The sequence below is a fragment of the Balearica regulorum genome, chromosome 26 (assembly GCF_011004875.1).
Source record: "Balearica regulorum gibbericeps isolate bBalReg1 chromosome 26, bBalReg1.pri, whole genome shotgun sequence".
NCBI lineage: Eukaryota > Metazoa > Chordata > Aves > Gruiformes > Gruidae > Balearica > Balearica regulorum.
The window spans coordinates 1535637-1553032 of NC_046209.1; the positions used below are offsets into that span (position 1 = coordinate 1535637).

The window sequence follows — 17396 nt, forward strand, 5'->3', positions numbered from 1 at the left end:
AATTGTCAGCAATTGATTTGTACAAACTTTCGCAAAGTAACTTCCTTCCTATTGTCTCCGTTCCTTACTTTAATATGCCATCCGATAATATTTTAAGGAGAGAAATGTCAGAGTTGCGAAGGCTTTCTTTCAAACTGTATCTGTTGGCTTGGATAAAATACTCCTAGCTGATACCGTAAGTACACATCTTGACATAGATGGATTTGTTATTTTTGCACCAGAAACCCTAATGTTTTGCAGTATGAAGTGCACTTTTTCGTAAAAAAACAAAAACTTGTATTCATGTCTGATTAGTGTCTTGTGTGATGAAAGTGATATTCTGCCAAACCTCCAAAGCTGAGGATATTGTTGATTCTTCATCGTATTAATTGAAACCTGAGATTCGCTTCTGCTCAGTCTATTTTAAGACAAAGTAGAGAAGAAAATGCCTCCCCATAGGTAGGAATTAAATATAGGAAATTAAACTATACACTGCCCTTAAATAAAACTCTGTGCTACTTAAATACACATTCAGGTTTTCTATTGCACCAGCTTCTTAAATTGCAAATGTTTACTTTGATTAAACAGGGAGTGCCTTGTCCTGTGCTGGGCTCGCGGTTGGGAAGCAGAGTGGTGGTGATGGGGACGGACAAGCCATCTGCGCGTGAGGTGGGTGGAAAGGCTGGGCTTTCGGCGCTGGGAGAAACTGCCGAACTTGGTCGGTATCCCCTTTATCCAAGGATGCTCTTCAGAAACTGCACTGAATTGGGTTCTCGAGCTTTTCTGACACACTCTCGGACCCAACAAAGGAAAAACCAGAATATTTCCTACTTGTATCTCTCAATTAGGTTGGCCAAATTTGTGAGGGTTATTCTGTCTCTTCTTTAAGGTTAGGTGTTTTGTTCGGACTCTGTTGTGCACGTTACAGCATCACTCAGCCTCTTGGCTCCTCTGTTTGTTAATTGTGGTGAAATAAGTTGTCTGTCTGGGTATCTCAGGTGTTGCCGATGTCGCGCTTAGCAGGACTCTTGGAGCTACAATTCTAAATCTGTTGGGGCTTCTGGTTTTCTCAGTGTGTTCTTGCAGTGCCTTGTAAAACCAAACAATCTAGTGTGTCACAAAAGGGCTGTGTAATAAAGAACCGTTAACATACTTTCAGCTTGCTATTGCTAGACTGGACTTTGTAACTGAAAATTTAAACTGATGTTTCAAAGTAAATAAAAGAGTTTAACTCTGACTCCTGGTGTTCTTTAACAGGCGGCAGAAGTCATCATTTTTAAAGATGGTTTTTTAGGGTAGTAATTACATATCGGCGATCGTGGACTGACCAGATAACAGCATATTTGGTTTTCTACCATTCCCTAAGCACCTGCTGCTGCTGGAGAAGAGCCCTTGGACTCTGAGGGTCCCCTGCCCTGTCCTGTGGGGCTGTTTTTCAGCACAGGAACAGACGCAATCTAGGCTCGTTCTCTTAGATCTCAGCTGGATATCTCAGATGTGTGTATCATTTTATTCAGAAGACTCTTTGGAAGTTTTATCTTACCATCATCTATTACGTATGTGTGTTTCTTTTTACCTATTCTGTTCTTTCTTTTGAGGTAAATTTGCCAGCTTTAGCTTAGACCGTGTAGCCTAACGGAGCAACAGACTCTTCTAAACAGAGTGCTGCACTGAAATATTTATGCAAAAATTGTTCAACATTACTGGTGTGAAGATAGAGGCCCAGGGAGTGTGTCCTTCCCCTGATTCGACGAAGACTCTTTTAAAGCATGCAGCAGCACAGTTAGTTCTTGAGACCCTGTAATTCTGAAAACTTTGGGGAACAAAAACCACTTAACAGTTTTTTGCTAGTTTGAGACACATCTCACTCCGAGCTGGGTAATTCCCAGAGGCAGTGGTGAAAAGATCTGATTAATAAACCCCCTTGTACGCTTCTCATGTTGAAAACACCAGTTCTACTAATTTTTGGTTTTTTTAATTCTTGTTCTTCCCAAGGAAAGGTTTAATAAAAGCTCTCCCTGGGTCTTGGAGAGTGGAGTTTGGAGCTGCGGTCCTCCAGCGATTGGAATTGCCTCCCTGGAATCAGGACAAGACTAACTCTGGGTTTACACCCCCACCCCCCCCACCCCCCCCAGCATTACTTTAAACACAAAAACCCCCAAACCTCTTCTTTCTTCTTAGATGAAGTATCTGCGTGGCCCAGTCTGCACATGTGGATGCTCTGGGATCCGCAGCGGCTGGAGCACGAGCGTCAGGGCTGCGTTCTGCACGTCAGTGAAGAGCAAGGCTGAACAGGCTGTGAGGTTTCTTGGCGAGCAGGTCTGTTCAGAAGACCAGAAGGGGAATGGCACGCTCCGGCAGGGTTCAGAGGGATTCCCAAAACTTCTTGGGAGATACCCGTGTGCCACAGGGCCGGACAGGCAGTCGCTTTCCTGGGGGAAGGTGTTAAAGTCTGGTAATGCTTTGGGGTGTGCGACATCAGATGCACGAGGAGCTGGTGATCACAGCTCATCCGATTGACTCCTTCGGTTTCCTTTTTAGTTTGACTTTCGTAGCCATATCATGCAAAGTCTGCATTGCCCGGTGAACCCTAAACCTTTTTTCAGGCTTTTCCAGATCTGTCAGTTAATAAAATATTTCTGCTTTACATACCCTTTACTGTTCTCACACAGGCTTAAATGGCAGCAGTAGCAGCTCCCCCTCTCTGTAGACCTAGTCTTGACCAAAGGGGGTTTTGGCAATGAAGACTTGTGGGACGCACCAGGTGACCGTTGTGATTCCGCAGTTGGCTTTGATCTGCAGCCTGCAAATCCCTCGCAGGCTTCCTAAGCCACTTGGGAACCCCCTGGAAGGCATTTTCTAGCCAGATTTCTTCTGCCATTTATTCTTTTCTAGAGGAAGAGCTCCCTCGAGGATTGTGAGAAGATGAGCAGCGTGTCTGGAAGCTGCTGGGGTGCACCGTTGCATGCTGCTTTTCTGGAGAGCAACCCCGGAGCTCTCCCCGTCTTCCCCAAGAGCATCTTCTTGCCTTGCCGGGCTGTTCCAGCGCTGTCGGCTGAGCGCCACTGGCTGCCATGGCAGTTGCTTCTTTTGGGATGTGATGTCACCTGGCTTCGGCTGAGGACAGGCAGAAGCCCTGTGTTGGCTGCTTTCAGGCCTGTTCCTGCTTCCACTGGTCCTGACTGGGAGCAAACTGGGGTGGCGGGGAAGTGCTGGTGCCACCAGATGGTGCTGCCATACAGCCGGACCGCGGACGGCTTCACCCCAGTGAGCTGGACCGGGACAGCCCGGCACAGGTACAACATCTCACCAGCTTCAGCTTGGTCCTGGGGGGTTTCTCGTGGTTCTGCCTTTCACCACCTCTGGCGTTAGAGGAGACATCACCGTGAAGGAACAGCATCAGGTCCCTGCAACGCAAGGGTGTTTGTGATTCAGCGTTTACCCCTCGCCAGCTGCTCCGCGGGCAGGTTGGATGTCGTATTTATTGCCGCAAGGCACGGTTTTGCTAAGACCGAGGGCTAAAGCCTGCCCTGGGTAAAGCCCAGAGCCAACCCAGCGTGGTGAGGTGGGACGGGGCTCGGGGAGGTCACACTGTGGTCCTCGCCCAAAAGCTGTGAGGACTTTACCGTGCCCCTGGTCTGGAGAGTTAGTGGTGATTTGTGACTGGAGGGGAGATCAGAAGGGAAAAAACTTTACAGTTCTTTTTGAATCTCTGGCTTTTCTGTCTTTTTTTTTTTTTTTACATCCTAGCTCTGGGAATGGGTTTTTTCGCAAGCTGCCATGGAGACCTTGCTGAGTTCTCCAGCCTTTTCTTCAGAGAGGGAGCGCTCCGTTGTTCTCCTGCTCTCGTTACACTCGCTGATACCCAGCGGGTGATGGGCACCGGGGAGGTTTGAGATCCCGTGAGCCAACCCCTGATGAAATCACTCTCCTTTTAATTCCCTTTATAAGGTGATAAGCTTTTCCTGTAAGGCGGTGTTTCTAGAGTGATGTCATGCTGTTAGGTAAGCCATGTGTTGACGAGGTCGTTTTGCAACCAGAACTCTCTGGAGGGAGAGATCGAAGGTTTTGCGAGGAAGCTCGTTGTAGAGCATCCCGCTTGGGTCCCTTGGCCACAGGTCCAGAGACCTGGGGAGGAGACCTCTTCGGTGGACCGGCTACTCGTAGATCTTCACCTTCTTTCTTGTAACAGCCTCGTCTGTTCCCCCTTGTCCTCCCCCACTCCTAGAGCCCTCCAAACCCTTCGTAAACGAGGTGGGATTTTTGGGCAGCGTCCATCTGGCAGGCTGCGCGCCCTCCGCATTTTCCCAGCTTGCAAATCAAAGCTGACCTCAAGCAACGGTGCCGGAGAGCCCACCCTCTCCTACAGCCGCTGCTGGAGGGTTCCCCAGAGCTTCAATCAGAAACTTGCAGCTGTGGATCTGGTGCAAGGGAATGGCTGGAATTTCCTGCCTGCTCGGAGCAGCCCTCGTTGCCTTCGCTGGAGGCATGTGCGGGCAGGTCCCGGGTCAGGGTTCGCTGCTTCTCGCACCCTGGGCTGGGTGGCTGGGGATGGACAGGCTCCCGGAGCAGCAGAGACTTCCCGGTATGCACTTCCCGTGCCAGGGATGATGTTCTGGCCGGGTATTTCCCTGTGCTGGGGCTCCTCGCCATGGCATTTCAACCACACTTTTTGTTTTGTTTTGTTTTTTTTTTTTCTTTTCCCCTTGCTGCTTGGAGGTACCTCATTGTCCAACTCCAGCCTTTCAGGAGATATAAATGGATATTCACCACCTACCTCTGCTACGGGCCAGGGTTTTCTTGGCCAGTTCCCAACCAGTATCACGGCTCAGGCCTGGGTGAAAGTCTCTTTTTGCTCCCCGCTGCGGTGGATGCTCTGGCGCGGAGGCAGCGTGCCCTGTGTATACAGCCCTTCCCCGAGTCACGCTCCAGTGACTAATTCTCTCCTGGCGGGTGCACGAAGCCTGGTCCGTGCCCACGTTCACAAATAAATAAATAAATTTCTTTCTGTTGGAGGTTAGACTAACTCCAACCTCCTCTAATTCTACAGCAGCTTGCTTTCGCATGCCTCATCCAAGATTGTGCCTTAAAAAACCATCCAGGCTCTTAAAATCCTTTGGTTTTAAGGAGCTTTCCGGGTTGTCCCTCCCTTGTAGCATCTCCTGAGGCTTTCCTTGGTAAAAGAGGTGCTGCTGTGGGATGTGCCTAGGTTGGATTTGATTTCCTTCACCTATTTCCCTCCCCTGCTCTGAACTGGAAAGCTTTTTTGGAGGAAAGATTTAGAGCTGACTCGAGTCCTTCCTGAGTGCGGCTTGGAGCCTGCACAAAGGCAGGTCCCCAGCCAGAGCTGCAGTTTTCGCTCTGCCACCGCCTTGTGCTTCACTTCTGGGCTCAGCACCACTGTCCCGAGGGAGCAGGATGGTCCCAAAAGCCTCGGTCTGGGGGTACCCGCCGCATCTGCACTAACAATGGAGGCGCAGGGCTGTTTTGGGATGTCAGAGGGGCAAGACACGTCCTCCTTTGAACAGCGAGAGGCTCTCACCGTGGAAAAGCTTCTTTTTCAAGCTGCTTCTCAATAACCATCGTTTTGATCCTGCCCAGGGGGAGCTCATTGCCTACTGCTCGCGCTGATGATGCTCTCAAGGCATTATACCACGTTTATACCTGCTGGAGGGGAAATACCTTTGCAAGCTGTAAAGCGTCCTCGCCGGAGGACAGACCCTACCTGTAAATCTGTCCAGGGAGTCCGTTCCAGGAAAGATGCCCATTGCAAGCGGAAAACTTCTTTGTGCTGAAAGCATTGCTGTAAGGAAGGCGTTCGGAGCGACGAGCAAGGATCTCTCAAGCGTGATTTTCCATTTTTGGCAGTTGGATTGGAGTAATTTCCTGCACTGCCCGGGCCGAGGGGGCTGGGAATTCAAGTTAAGCATTGACCACGGGTGCAATCGAGGCAGAAATGTCTTTTTCCAAGTGGAGCAGAAGTTTCATTTTTGGCAGATGCTGTAATCTTGTAGCAAAGCTAAAAAAAAAAAGAAAAACATGATTCCCGCTGTGGCAGGGCAAAAGCTGCTTTTTGCTCACCTGACCCATCCTGTTTGTCTTTTATTTAGAAACGTCTAAAGGTCGAGACGGCTTCCACTCTGCCAATTCATCATGACAGCAGCCAACGCTGGGAAAACACGGGATGCGGCTTCCCAAACATCCCATGCCAGCAGCAGAGTGGCAGTCCTCACCTCCCATCCCTCCGCGCCCATTTCCAGACCTGGAATGGGACAGGATGGAACAAACTTTGTGCGTGATGCGACTGATGGACCATCCCAGAGGCCAGACAGGTTCCTCCACTGAGGGTTTTCTCATGCCGAATTACTCCTGGAAATGCTGAAGTTGCTTCCAGCCACCAACTTCCCTAAAGACCAAGCGCCGAGGGTTGCTTGGAACTTCACGTGGTGGCAGCAGATACGGGAAGCCGTGCTGCTCTGCCCTTCTTAGCCCTTGGCTAGAAAATGCATCGTGGGGAAGTATCATCTTCCTCACTTTGTGGTGGTTTGTAGAAAATATCCCTCTGCCAGCATCCAACTTGCTCAACCCGAGTGATTTCGGGGAGCACCCAAGGTCCTGGTAGGTCATGGGGAGCACCCAGCCTGACGCCATTTGCCTTGCGATGGGATGCTCTGGGTGATGGGATGCTGTAACCTCACTCCGTCGGTCCCAGGGGCTGAGGCGTGTCTGTTCTTGGGGGGCTTTGGCTTTCATCGGAGGCTCTCGGCGCCTTTTCGGGAGCCACTTGCTCAGCAGCCAGGAGGAACTGATCGACCTAAAATCCGGGGGGCAGCACTTCCCCTCTCGCTGCTTGCGATAACGAATGCTACAAAAATAACCGAGGTTTCTGCAAGCGCGTGTGGGCAAGCGCCCGTGGGGAAGTTTCACACTTTTTGGGGAATCAAAGCCCCCTCCTCTGTGCTCGCCCCCATCAGCGTCCCAAAACCCGGGCTGGGGGGAGCAGAGCGGGGCTGGCCCCCCCCTCCCCTGGCCACGATCGCATCAAGCTGGAGAAGCGATTGCATTCAAGGAACCACAAAACTCCGGTTGCACGTGGCCAGTTTAGGGCTCGTCCCCTCGTTCTGCATGGCACTGGGAACTTCTCCGATCCTGCTCTGAACCCTGCTCAAGTTCCAGTTCAAGGCTGCAGCCAGCTTGCATTTCATGGGGAAGTGACTAATGTTCACGTTCCCCTTCCCATGTCTTCTGGTGTTTAATCTCAGCATTTGCAACGTCGCTTCTTTCCCCGGCGCTGGCTCAGCTGGGAGCCGCCGGTGGCTCTGGGGGATGCTCAGGATGGTAGCAAGCCTCTGCCATGTCCCCCACTGTGCTCCCTGCCCACCACCTCATGTCTGGAAGGGGAGAGAGAAGGCAAAAAGATTATTTACATCTTTCCTGGCTCAGCAGCACATACTCTGAGCTTTTCCTGGACTTTCTAGCAGCCTTTCCGGGTGCTGGCCTCCATGTGATGCTTTAATCACCAAAACTCCCATTTTCTCCCCTGCTCTCTGCATGTGGAGGAACAACGGCACGAGGACATCAGCTCCTCCTCACCCTCAGCCCCTGTCTCGGCCCCTCTGAGGTCTGGGAGTCCCCATGGCCAAGCGCTCTTATAAATCCCTGCTCTAGCTGCGTGCCGGGGAGGTGAGAGCTGCGCTGAGCTTGCACCTTGCTGAGGGATGCGCATGGGATGCGTTAACCGGAGAGGATCCTGCGTTCCTCTGGGAAGAGCCGTTGGATAAATCTGACCATCTGATGCAAGACGATGCGCTCATGGCCCAGCAAGGACCGGAGGAAACGTGGGATGCTGTTTATGCGTGGGGCTGAGGCTGTGCAATCGCATCTTGCGGGCTGGTGAGGACACGCTGGGACATTTCATAACAGGTCTCTCGGCATTCACAACCGCTGCTCTTAAAACACAAGTTTTATGGCCATTCCTGGACTGTAAATCTCCAACATCCACGGCTGGCGCCTTTTGGGGGAAAACATCCGGCTTCAGCAAACTTTGATGCTCCGCGAGTGCGAGCCACTGTGCGTCACTTGTGGATGGGGCTTGTACCGCGCAACGTGCCCACAGTTAGAAAATTCATTGCAAAAGCAGAACTTCAGGATTTAGGGGTTTGCTGGGTCTTGCTCAAGGGCTGGGCAACGTCATTGCTGGTGGGTCAGGGCCTCTTCCTGCACCCGGACACGCTACGTGGCTCCGATTTGGCATGTTTGGCACCTTGAAGATGGTGGAGGGTGCTGTCTGCCAGGCTGGCGCCTGCTGGGGATGCACCTGGAGATGCTCGAGACGGGGGTGGTGGCATGCCGGTTCCACCCTGGGACGTTACCTGGAGGTTTGTGGTCCTCCTGGGGTGATGCTCCCTCTCCCTTCTCCCTGGAGTTGGGGGACTGAAGGGTCACAGTCACCCCAGCTGACAATGTCCCCAGGAGAAGGCATCACAGGGGGGCTTGGTGCTCCCATGAACCCCCTAAGGATCCTGCAGGTCCGGCTGGAAGGAAAGCACCAGCTGAGGAGCCAGCGCCCGGACCAGGCCGGCTCCTCGTGGGAAGATGCTCGGGGCGGGGGTTGTCTCATCTGAGCACATCCCCTGCCCGGCTGCCGGAGGGATGGGGGACACACCACCCACCGCAGCAGCGGGACAGTGCCCAACTCTGTGTGGGATGAAGCACCCGAGATAAACCTGGCCCTGAAGTTTCCCTGTCAGCCACGTGTGGGCTTTCTTTCCAAGCTAGAAAGAAAGTCTTTCCAGGCAGAGAAAGGCAGCGTGAAATGGTGGGGTCCTCCTGCCCGCTCTTCATCCATCCATCCATCCGTCCATCCATCCATCCATCCACAAGGACAAATCCAGAGCAGGGCAGAGGAGCTGGAGCTGGGGTGATCTCCTCAACGTGACGCTGCTCATGCTGACAAACTTCTCCTTTCATGTTTTAGGGTGAAACTTTTGGTCTCAGTTTTGCCTCAGGCAACCCCTCGAGAAACTGGGTGAGAAAGGCAGGAGTAATGCTGAAGCTGGCTCCAAGGAGGAGCGGGGGATAAACAGCCGTAAATCATGGGATTACTGTAAGCACGTTCATCCCGTGGTGGGATCGCGGTTAAAGACACTTGGCTTGACTTCAGGACATTTGGGACTGGCCGGCGCCGGGGGGGACCTGCCTGTTGCCTCGTCCAACCGGGGGGTTTCTCATCCCTCTGCTCATGATTTTTGCTCAAAGCATCCCTTAGAGAAGGCAAGAGACAGGTGGTCCTGTGCCAGCCTGGGGAGCTTGTTCCCATCGTTGGGTTTTTCTCTTCCCCGGTGCACGGGCAGCCCTGGTCTGGCACGGCGCTTCCCGCCACACGTGGCCTCGCTGGATTCGTGCCACCCCAGCGTGCCCGGTTCCATCCCGACCGTCTTCGGGCTGCCCAGAGATGACGTAACCCTGGCCGTCGTTGCTTCAGGAGGGACCGGACCCGGCGCAGAGCCGTCCCCCAGCCGCACCTGCCACCGACTGCACGCAGGAGCTGCTGCCGCAAGCTGGGCTGGGGTGTCGTCAGCCAGTTTGGTAGGACAAGGTCCAACGCTGATCCGCTCCCTCCTCTGTGCATGTGCCGGCATGAACTGGGCTGCCCGGCTGCCGCTTCCCTGCTCCGCTCCTGCTTTGGAGGGGTTTAGGGAACAGGCTGCGTGCCTGGCTCAGCCCCGTGTGCCAACGGGGACCCGTGTGCCAACGGGGACCGGTGCGAGGCGAAGGATGGAGAAAGCAGCTGAGGATGCAGGGATGGACAAGCTGCACCGTGATGCTGCCCGCAGCGCTCTCCTGCCTGCACATCTTCCTCTCTCCATCACCCCCTGCTACCCGCTCCGCCACCTCGGAGGACATCGGACGTTGCCTGTGGCCGCTGCCGGGGCGGGGGAGGTGAAGGGGGGTCTCCCCGGCCACGAGCTGGCATGGCGATCCGTGGGGAAAACGAGGTAGAAGGGAAATGTTTGTGTCTGAGAAAAACTATTACACAGTTTTCATCTCCACGGTTGCAAACCAGCTTGCAAATCACCCGACTCCAGCACCATCAGAGCTCCCATACAAAATCCCAGGCAGAGAGGAGAGATTTCTGCTGGGTGTTTATTCCAGCGTCACCCGCAGGCAGCCTGGGACAGGGAGGGGGGACAGAGGGCGGGCAAAGTTCGGCTCCTATAAAGTCGGATCTGGTCCACTTCATTCATTCCCCTGGCAGCATCGCCAGGAGCTGCGCGGCCAGCCTTTGTGCAAGAGGGTTTTGCAAATAAATCCCCTCGGGACCTTCGGCTGCCTGTGCGATGCCGAGGGTGCTGCGAGATGTCGGGGCCGCCCTCACCTGCCTCCAGCTCCTGCTGCTTCTTGCCGGCGTGGAGCTGAGACCCCACACATGGGATGAGGACAGGCTCCAGCTGGAAGCCATCAAAAAGGGGATCCTGGAGCGGTTGGGGATGCCCGCTCCCCCCGTGATCCGGCACCGGCTGGACCGAGAGAGCATCCGGAGAGCGCAGCGGCTGTACCGGCAGAAAGTGGCAGAGCTGATGAGGAACCGGACCAGGGAGGAGGAGGAGGGAGCCGTACCCGGGACCAGGCACCTGCATCGCCTCACCCCCACGTGTAAGTGGCCGTGGCCCCACACGCATCCCACGACCCTCATCCCCCCTCCCCCGCCGCGGCACACACGCGTGTGTGTGTCCCAACGCGTCCCCGCTCAGGTGTGTCTGCCTGGCGCGTGCTGGGAACATGACCGGGCATGAATCACGGCGACCATGGTCATCCTCATCCCAGCAGCTTCCCTCGCTCCAGCAGTGGGGAGGAGCCAGAGTTTTGAGCTGCTTTGTTTAAAAATGCAAAAACCCCAATAAATTTGGGATGAAAGCTCTGGTGGCGGCTGTGGGTGCGAGGAGCAGGGTTTGAGACAGCTTGAGGGCGCAAGCGGAGGGGAGGTGGGGAGGTGCCCCAGCTGGCTGCTCCGCGTGTTTGGGGTTTCAGCTGGATCTGGGGTGATTTAGGGATTTATCTGGATCTGGGGTGATTCAGCTCCTGCTGCTTGGGGTGCAGGGAGGGGGGGACACAGCCGGGACGCGGGGTGGGGGGCTCACCCCGCTGGGTCCTGGGACACCTGCTCCGGCACCAGCTGCCGCCCCTTGGCGAGACCCTCAGGCTGGGGCTCCTTGGGGATGGTGGGGCTCCGGTGATCCAAGGCTGAGGATGGGGCATCCCTTGGGATTGGGGTGATTCCCCGGAGGCGGCGGTTTGGCTGCCTGACAGGAGCCGGTCACGAGCCTCGGCTGGTGGGTGGATTGCCAGCTCTTACATCAGCTGTCCTCCCTGTCCTCACAGTGCTGCGCTGGCCGGACATCCCCGAGGGACACCGCGACCCCCAGGGAGACCAGGACCCCCGTGGCCCCTACCACTACCGTCTCATCCTCTCCCGCACCGAGGCTTTCCACCGGCAGATCCGGGTAGTGCAGGCAGAGCTGAAGCTCTTCAAGCAATCACCAGAATCCCCCGGCACGTCCCCGCTCGCCGCCTGGGTGCCCCCCCGGGTCAGCATCTACACACTATGGGGGTCTCACGGGACCCCCCAGCTCCTGCATAGCCAAGAGCTGGACCGTGACGCCCCGAGCCTGGACCTGACAGCGGCCGTCCGGCTCTGGGCTGCCGGTCCCGAGGACACGCTGCGCTTGGAGCTGAGCTTCACAGCCAACGTCTCAACCTCGTTGGCCACCTCAGCGGTGCTGGAGGTGGAAACCCATGAGACCATAGGTCGGGGGGCCAGGAGAGCCCGGGGGCTGGAGGAGGAGTGCAGGAAGAGCGATGGGAAGTGTTGCCTCAAGTCGCTCAAGGTCTCCTTCCAGGACATCGGCTGGTCGGACTGGGTCATCGCCCCCAACAGCTACTACATGAAGTTCTGCGAAGGTTCCTGTCCCCACAATTACAAGCCGGCCAGCATGCACGCCCAGATCAAAGCCCGTATGCACTCCCTCTCCAAAGCCACCCCGCCGCCCTGCTGCGTCCCCGCTGGCTACGACCCCATGGTGCTGATGCACTACGACGATGAGGGCAGGCTGGTCTCCACCCTCTTCGAGGACATGCTGGTCACCAAGTGCCACTGCGCCTGATGGCGCGCCTCCGGCTCGGACCGGCACCCATCACACCCCCGGATGGGGCAGAGCCTGCCCACCTCCCAGCAGCTCCGGCACCCCAAAAACCAGATCCCGCGTCACAAAATGCCTCCACGCTGGCTCAGCCCTGGGTCCAGCCCGCCCGACGGATGGGATCCCTCAGGGGTCTCTGGTTGTGAGCAACCCCCTTCCACGATAACTTATTCCCGCCTGTCTTTCCTTATTTAAAACCGTGTTTTATTTGGTAGGTGGATCCTTTCCCCAAACGGACCGGGATGGGTCTGTCCATGGGCGGCCACAGCCCTCTCCATGTCTGAGCACCATCTCTTCTCTCCTTAGAGACTTATTTATACAACCCTCTTATTTATTTCTAACTTATTGTATTTTATAGCAAAATACCTTTTTTTCGGGAAGGTTTGTTGGTTGGGTGGGGTTTTTTGGGTGTATTTGTACTTTATATATTTCTATAAAACAGAAATATTGTAATAATGTAATTGAAATAAATGATGGGAACAGGGATGCTGGTTGCTCCTCCTGCACAACCGGGCGGGTGTCTCCGATGGCATGGGGTGAGCAGGGACCAAAGTCCCACCACTGGTCCACTTTACCCAGGGGATCCCTCAGCCCCCCTCCGCAGGCGACTGGCCCGGAGCTGACTCCGTACGGATTTGCTGGTAAATCCTGATGGCTTTCTAGGGCCAGGCCAGCGCCATCCCTGCCCTGCCAGCAGTGCCGGGGCAGGTGAGTAATGCCTGGGCGATGCTCCCAGAGACCTTTGAGTTGTTTGTGTCCTTGAGATGGGTGCTGGGTGCAGCCTTGACCCCCTGGGCAGGACATCCAGCCAGGACACGGATGCTGCCCTATTTCCAGGTACTTCTGGCCGTGGGACCCCCTGTGGGCACCAAGGGGTGGGGGAAACCCCGGCTCCCCTGGGCTCTGCCACCGCGGAGGTTGGTGGCACACCCCGCGTCCCCGAGGGACTTGCCACAGCTGGATGGGATGGCACTGGTGGTCACAGCTCCTCTCTGTCCTGTTCCCTCTTCCAGCATGTCCTGGGGGTGTCCTGGGCTGCCCGGCCCCTCAGCAGCTCCCAGTGGGGACCTGGGCTTGAGGGAGGTGGGATATGGGGACCTCCACTCTGGGGATGGGGCTTTGGGGACCTGGGCTTGAGGGACATAAGCTACGGGGACCTCCACTCTGTGGACATGGACTTGAGAGACCTGGGCTAGACTGGCATGGGCTCTGGGGACCTGTCCTTGAGGGTGCTGGTCCCTTGGGACCCCTGCTCTGGGAGCTCCAGGGACTTCCAGGGACATCCAGCCTCAGGCAGCTCCTTCGGGTTAATGTTTACAGCTGCCCCTGTGCTACCGACACCCCTTATCGGGGCTTCCGGTGCCATTAACAGATAACGAACCACGGCTCTGCTTGGCTGGTGCCACCCTGCTGCTGCCAGAGGGACGGACCCCCCCCAGGCAGAAGCTCAGCCTTGGGGCACCCCGTGTCCTGCCCAGGGCTCCCAGCAGACCACGAGCTACATGGGTAGTTTAAGATAATTAAACCATTTAATGGGGTACGGTGGAGCATCGCAAGAGCCGGAGCTCAGGGGACCCACGCAGAGCTGGTGGGGGGGGACGACACCCAGACCCTGTGTCTGCTGGTCCCTCTGGGGTGCACAACCTTGTAGCGATGGGCTCGGGGATTAAAAAAAAAAAATGCTCCCCAAATTGGTGGATTTAGCAGGAAAAGGAGGGGGTGCAGGAAAAGGGGAGGGGGGGTTGGTCCCGGTGCCCGGATGTCCCCAACCACGGCGTGTCCCCAAACGCACGTACACCCTGACACTCTCCATCGGCAGCCGAAAGGGGAAGAGGAACCATGTGCTGCGGTCGCCCCACACCCCCACACCCCCCCCCGCTCTGCCAGATGGCCCCGGGGGGGCCCCACGTGTGTCCCCGGCCGGGAAGGCTCCGGCGTGCCGGCTGCCGGCGGATGCTGCGCTGAGGTGTCCCCGCAGTCGGTGGCCAATGGCCCCGTGGAGGAAGCGCAAGCCCTCAGCCCTCGCCCCGCAGTGGGAACTGGGGCGAAGGAGGGGACCAGGGAGGAACGGGGAGGGGGGCAAAAATACACACAGATCTCCCCCAGAGAAAGGTGCCCCAGGCTTGCACAGGGACCATGCGTGTCCCCAGCCCAGCCGTGGGGAGACCCACAGAGCCTTCAGCCATGGGGAGCACCCATCCCCATCCCCTCTGGGCTGGGGGGCCACCAGGAAAAGCCCCGGGGAGAAGCGTCCGTGGAAGTCGGAGCTTCACCCCCAGAGCCCCCCCCGGCCCCCCCTCCCCGGCCCCTCACTGGTTGGGGATGATGTAGATGTTGTCCTCGCCGAGGCTCTGCGTGTTGGCGTAGATGGGCTGGTCCCCGGGGTCGGCCTCGCTCTCCAGGAAATAGTCATCATCCGCCGGGCCCTGGGGGCTGGGGGGGACAGAGGGGTGGCACCTGCCGCACCGTGCCCAGGGGATGGGGCGAGACGGGGGGGGCTGATCCCCAACAGGGGGGAGAAAACCAGCGGAGGGGGAAAGGGCTCAGCGACCCTTGGGGATGGTGGGATGGGGCAGAGTGCGGTGGGGTGGGATGGCATGGGATGGGATGGGATGGGACGGGATGGGATGGGAGGGGATGGGATGGGACGGCACAGGATGGGATGGGATGGGATGGGATGGGATGGGATGGGATGGGATGGGACGGCACAGAATGGGATGGGACGGGATGGGATGGGATGGGACGGGATGGGATGGCACAGGACAGGGCGGGATGGCATAGGATGGGACAGGATGCCATGGGATGGGACGGGATGGGATGGTTTGGGATGGGACGGGATGGCATGGGACGAGATGATAGGATGGGACGGGATGAGATGGGACAGGATGGGACAGGATGGCGTGGGATGGGACGGGATGGGATGGGACAGGATGAGATGGGACAGGATGGGACAGGATGGCATGGGATGGGACGGGATGGGATGGGACAGGATGGGACGGGACGGGACGGGATGGGATGGGACAGGATGAGACAACATGGCACAGCACAGCAGGGAAGGGATGGAACATGCCCCGAGCAGCCGGTCCCGGAGCCTCACCTGTGCTGCTCCTCCTGCCATCCCGGCGTCCAGCCTTGTGTGGCGGCTGTGGCGGCGCAGGGGCTCATGAAGACATTCTCATAGTCTGGTGCGGCAGCAGCGGCGTCGCTGGTACCGATCTCAGTGGTCCGGCTGATGTAGCGGGGCTGCCCATGGGCTGCGGTGGGTTCCCGCTTACTCCACCCCGCACCAACGGCAGCAGCGGATGCTTTCCTCTGCCGGCAAACCACAACGGCGATGACCACCACAAGCACGGCCACCGCACCGGCGGCCCCGACCGAGCCGGCCACCAGTGCGACACTGCGCCGGCATTCCTGGGCATGGAAATCGGTGACGTTGAAGGAATCATGCTGGGACGTGATGCAGAGGCACTGGGGCACCGTGCAGTTGGGCCGGGAACAGGCGCAGGGCGCCAGGACGCTGCCCACCACGTCGCAGCGGCACGGCACGGCCAGGAGGTGCAGGCTGGCCTGGAAGGCGGTGGGGGGCACGGCGCGCAGGGGGTTGCCGTCCAGCCGCAGGGTCAGCAGAGCCGTGGCGTTGGCAAAGAAGCCATCGGGCAGCTCCCGCAGCATGTTGTGCTGCAGCTGGAGATGTCGCAGCCCCCGTGCTCGGCTCAGGAAGGCGGCTGGCAGCTCCCGCAGCCGGTTGTACGACAGGTCCAGCTCCTCCAGCCCCGGCTCGAGGCGGGATGAGGGGCTCAGGGCTTCGATGCGGTTATGGCTCAGCCACAGCTGGCTCTGCCGCTGGAAGAGGCCCCAGTCCAGCTCGGCGCACAGTTGGCTTCTGTTGGTCAAATTCAGGTTGGTGGAGGCATCAGGCAGCACGGTGAAGCAGGGGGACGAGGGGGCTGCCAGGTGCAGCAGCAGCAGCAGCAGGGGAGCCGCAGGGCGCCCCATGGCCTTTCCACCCTGCCGGGCGCCTGGGTGGGAAACAGGGGGGGGTGTCAGCAAGACCCGCCACAGCGGACGTCCCTTCCTGCCGAGAGGGCCGGTTTCCCCCTCCCAGTGCAAACCAGTACAAACCAGTGCAAACCAGTGCAGCCCAGTCTCACACCCGCCCTGCTCCATCTGCCCCCCCCCTCCTCCCCCCCCGGGCAGGGCAGCACCCTGGGGTCCCTCCCTGCCCCAGCACCCCAACTCGCCTGCGCTCCGGCCGCCTCTCTGCCTGGCACGGGCAGGGGTGCGGGAAGAGGAACAGGCGGGTCCTGCCGTGTCACCCTGCCAGGGCGTAGCCGGCCCCAGGGGGGGCAGGGGGGCAGCACCCCCCCCCATCCCCCGGCCTTTCCTGGGGTGCCGCGGGGCTCTGAGCCCCAGCGCTGCTGCTCCCCGCTCAACGCGGCGGCCCGGGTGGGCGTGCGGGCAGGATCGGGCCCTCCCTGGGGTGTCGGCACCCGGCGGGGGGGGCTGCTCGGGTCCCCCAGGGAGGGCTGGGGCGGGGAGGGTTCCGTGCAGGGTGTGCGTGGGTGCGTGTCCGTGTCCCCGGGCGGCGTTGGTGTCCCCGGCTCGGTGTTCCCCATGGCCGCACCCCTCTGGGTCTGTCCCTACGTCCGTGCCCCACCGTGTCCGTGTCCTTCCATGCCCACTCCCTCGCCTCCACGTCCGTCTGTGTCCACCCTGTCCGTGTCCCTCCCCTCGTGTCAGTGTCCATCCGTGTCCATCCCCCGTCTCCATGTCCCTCTGTCCCTCCGCCCTCTCACATCCACGTCCCTCTGTGTCCACCGTGTCCGTGTCCGTGTCCGCCCCCTGGTGTCCGTGTCCCTCCACTTCCACCCTCTCATATCCACGTCCCTGTGTCCGCCGCGTCTGTGCCACCCCCTCATGTCAGTGTCCACGCACGCCCACCCCCTCGTGTCCATGTCCCTCCGTGTCCGCCCTCTCACGTCCGTGTTCTTCTGTGTCCGCCGTTCCTGTGTCCGCCCCCCTCGTGTCCGTGTCCCTCCCCATATCCGTGTCCCTCCATGCCCACCCCCTCGCGTCCGTGTCCACCCGGGCCCACCCCCCCCCCTCAGCCTCTGTGTCCCTCCATGTCCACCCCTCGCGGCTGCGTCCACCCTCTCGTGTCCGTGTCCCTCTGCGGCCGTGCCCGCCCCCTCATGTCCCTGTCTCTCCACGCGCCCG

The 17396-nt window shown here is 58.1% G+C and overlaps 2 protein-coding genes across 4 annotated transcripts; one reads left to right on the forward strand and one right to left on the reverse strand.

Annotated features, from left to right (window-relative positions):
* The first annotated feature begins 8338 nt into the window (after window positions 1–8338).
* On the forward strand, window positions 8339–12688 carry GDF15 (growth differentiation factor 15). Its single transcript, XM_075776643.1, has 3 exons — window positions 8339–9724; window positions 9756–10635; window positions 11362–12688. Exons 2-3 carry the CDS (start codon window positions 10320–10322, stop codon window positions 12141–12143), a joined length of 1098 nt encoding a protein of 365 aa, XP_075632758.1. The 5' UTR covers window positions 8339–9724; window positions 9756–10319; the 3' UTR covers window positions 12144–12688.
* Window positions 12689–13689: 1001 nt separating this feature from the next.
* LRRC25 (leucine rich repeat containing 25) lies at window positions 13690–17203 on the reverse strand. Of its 3 annotated transcripts, none has more exons than XM_075776646.1 (3): window positions 17159–17203; window positions 15277–16198; window positions 13690–14612 (listed from the first exon to the last, which is right to left on the reverse strand). In XM_075776646.1, the coding sequence occupies exons 2-3, from the start codon at window positions 16173–16175 to the stop codon at window positions 14489–14491; spliced, it is 1023 nt and encodes a 340-aa protein (XP_075632761.1). In that variant the 5' UTR covers window positions 16176–16198; window positions 17159–17203; the 3' UTR covers window positions 13690–14488. The 3 variants fall into 3 exon arrangements, with proteins under 3 accessions (XP_075632761.1, XP_075632760.1, XP_075632759.1); XM_075776645.1 differs by having other exon boundaries at window positions 17121–17188; XM_075776644.1 differs by lacking the exon at window positions 17159–17203 and adding an exon at window positions 16837–17080.
* Window positions 17204–17396: the final 193 nt, after the last annotated feature.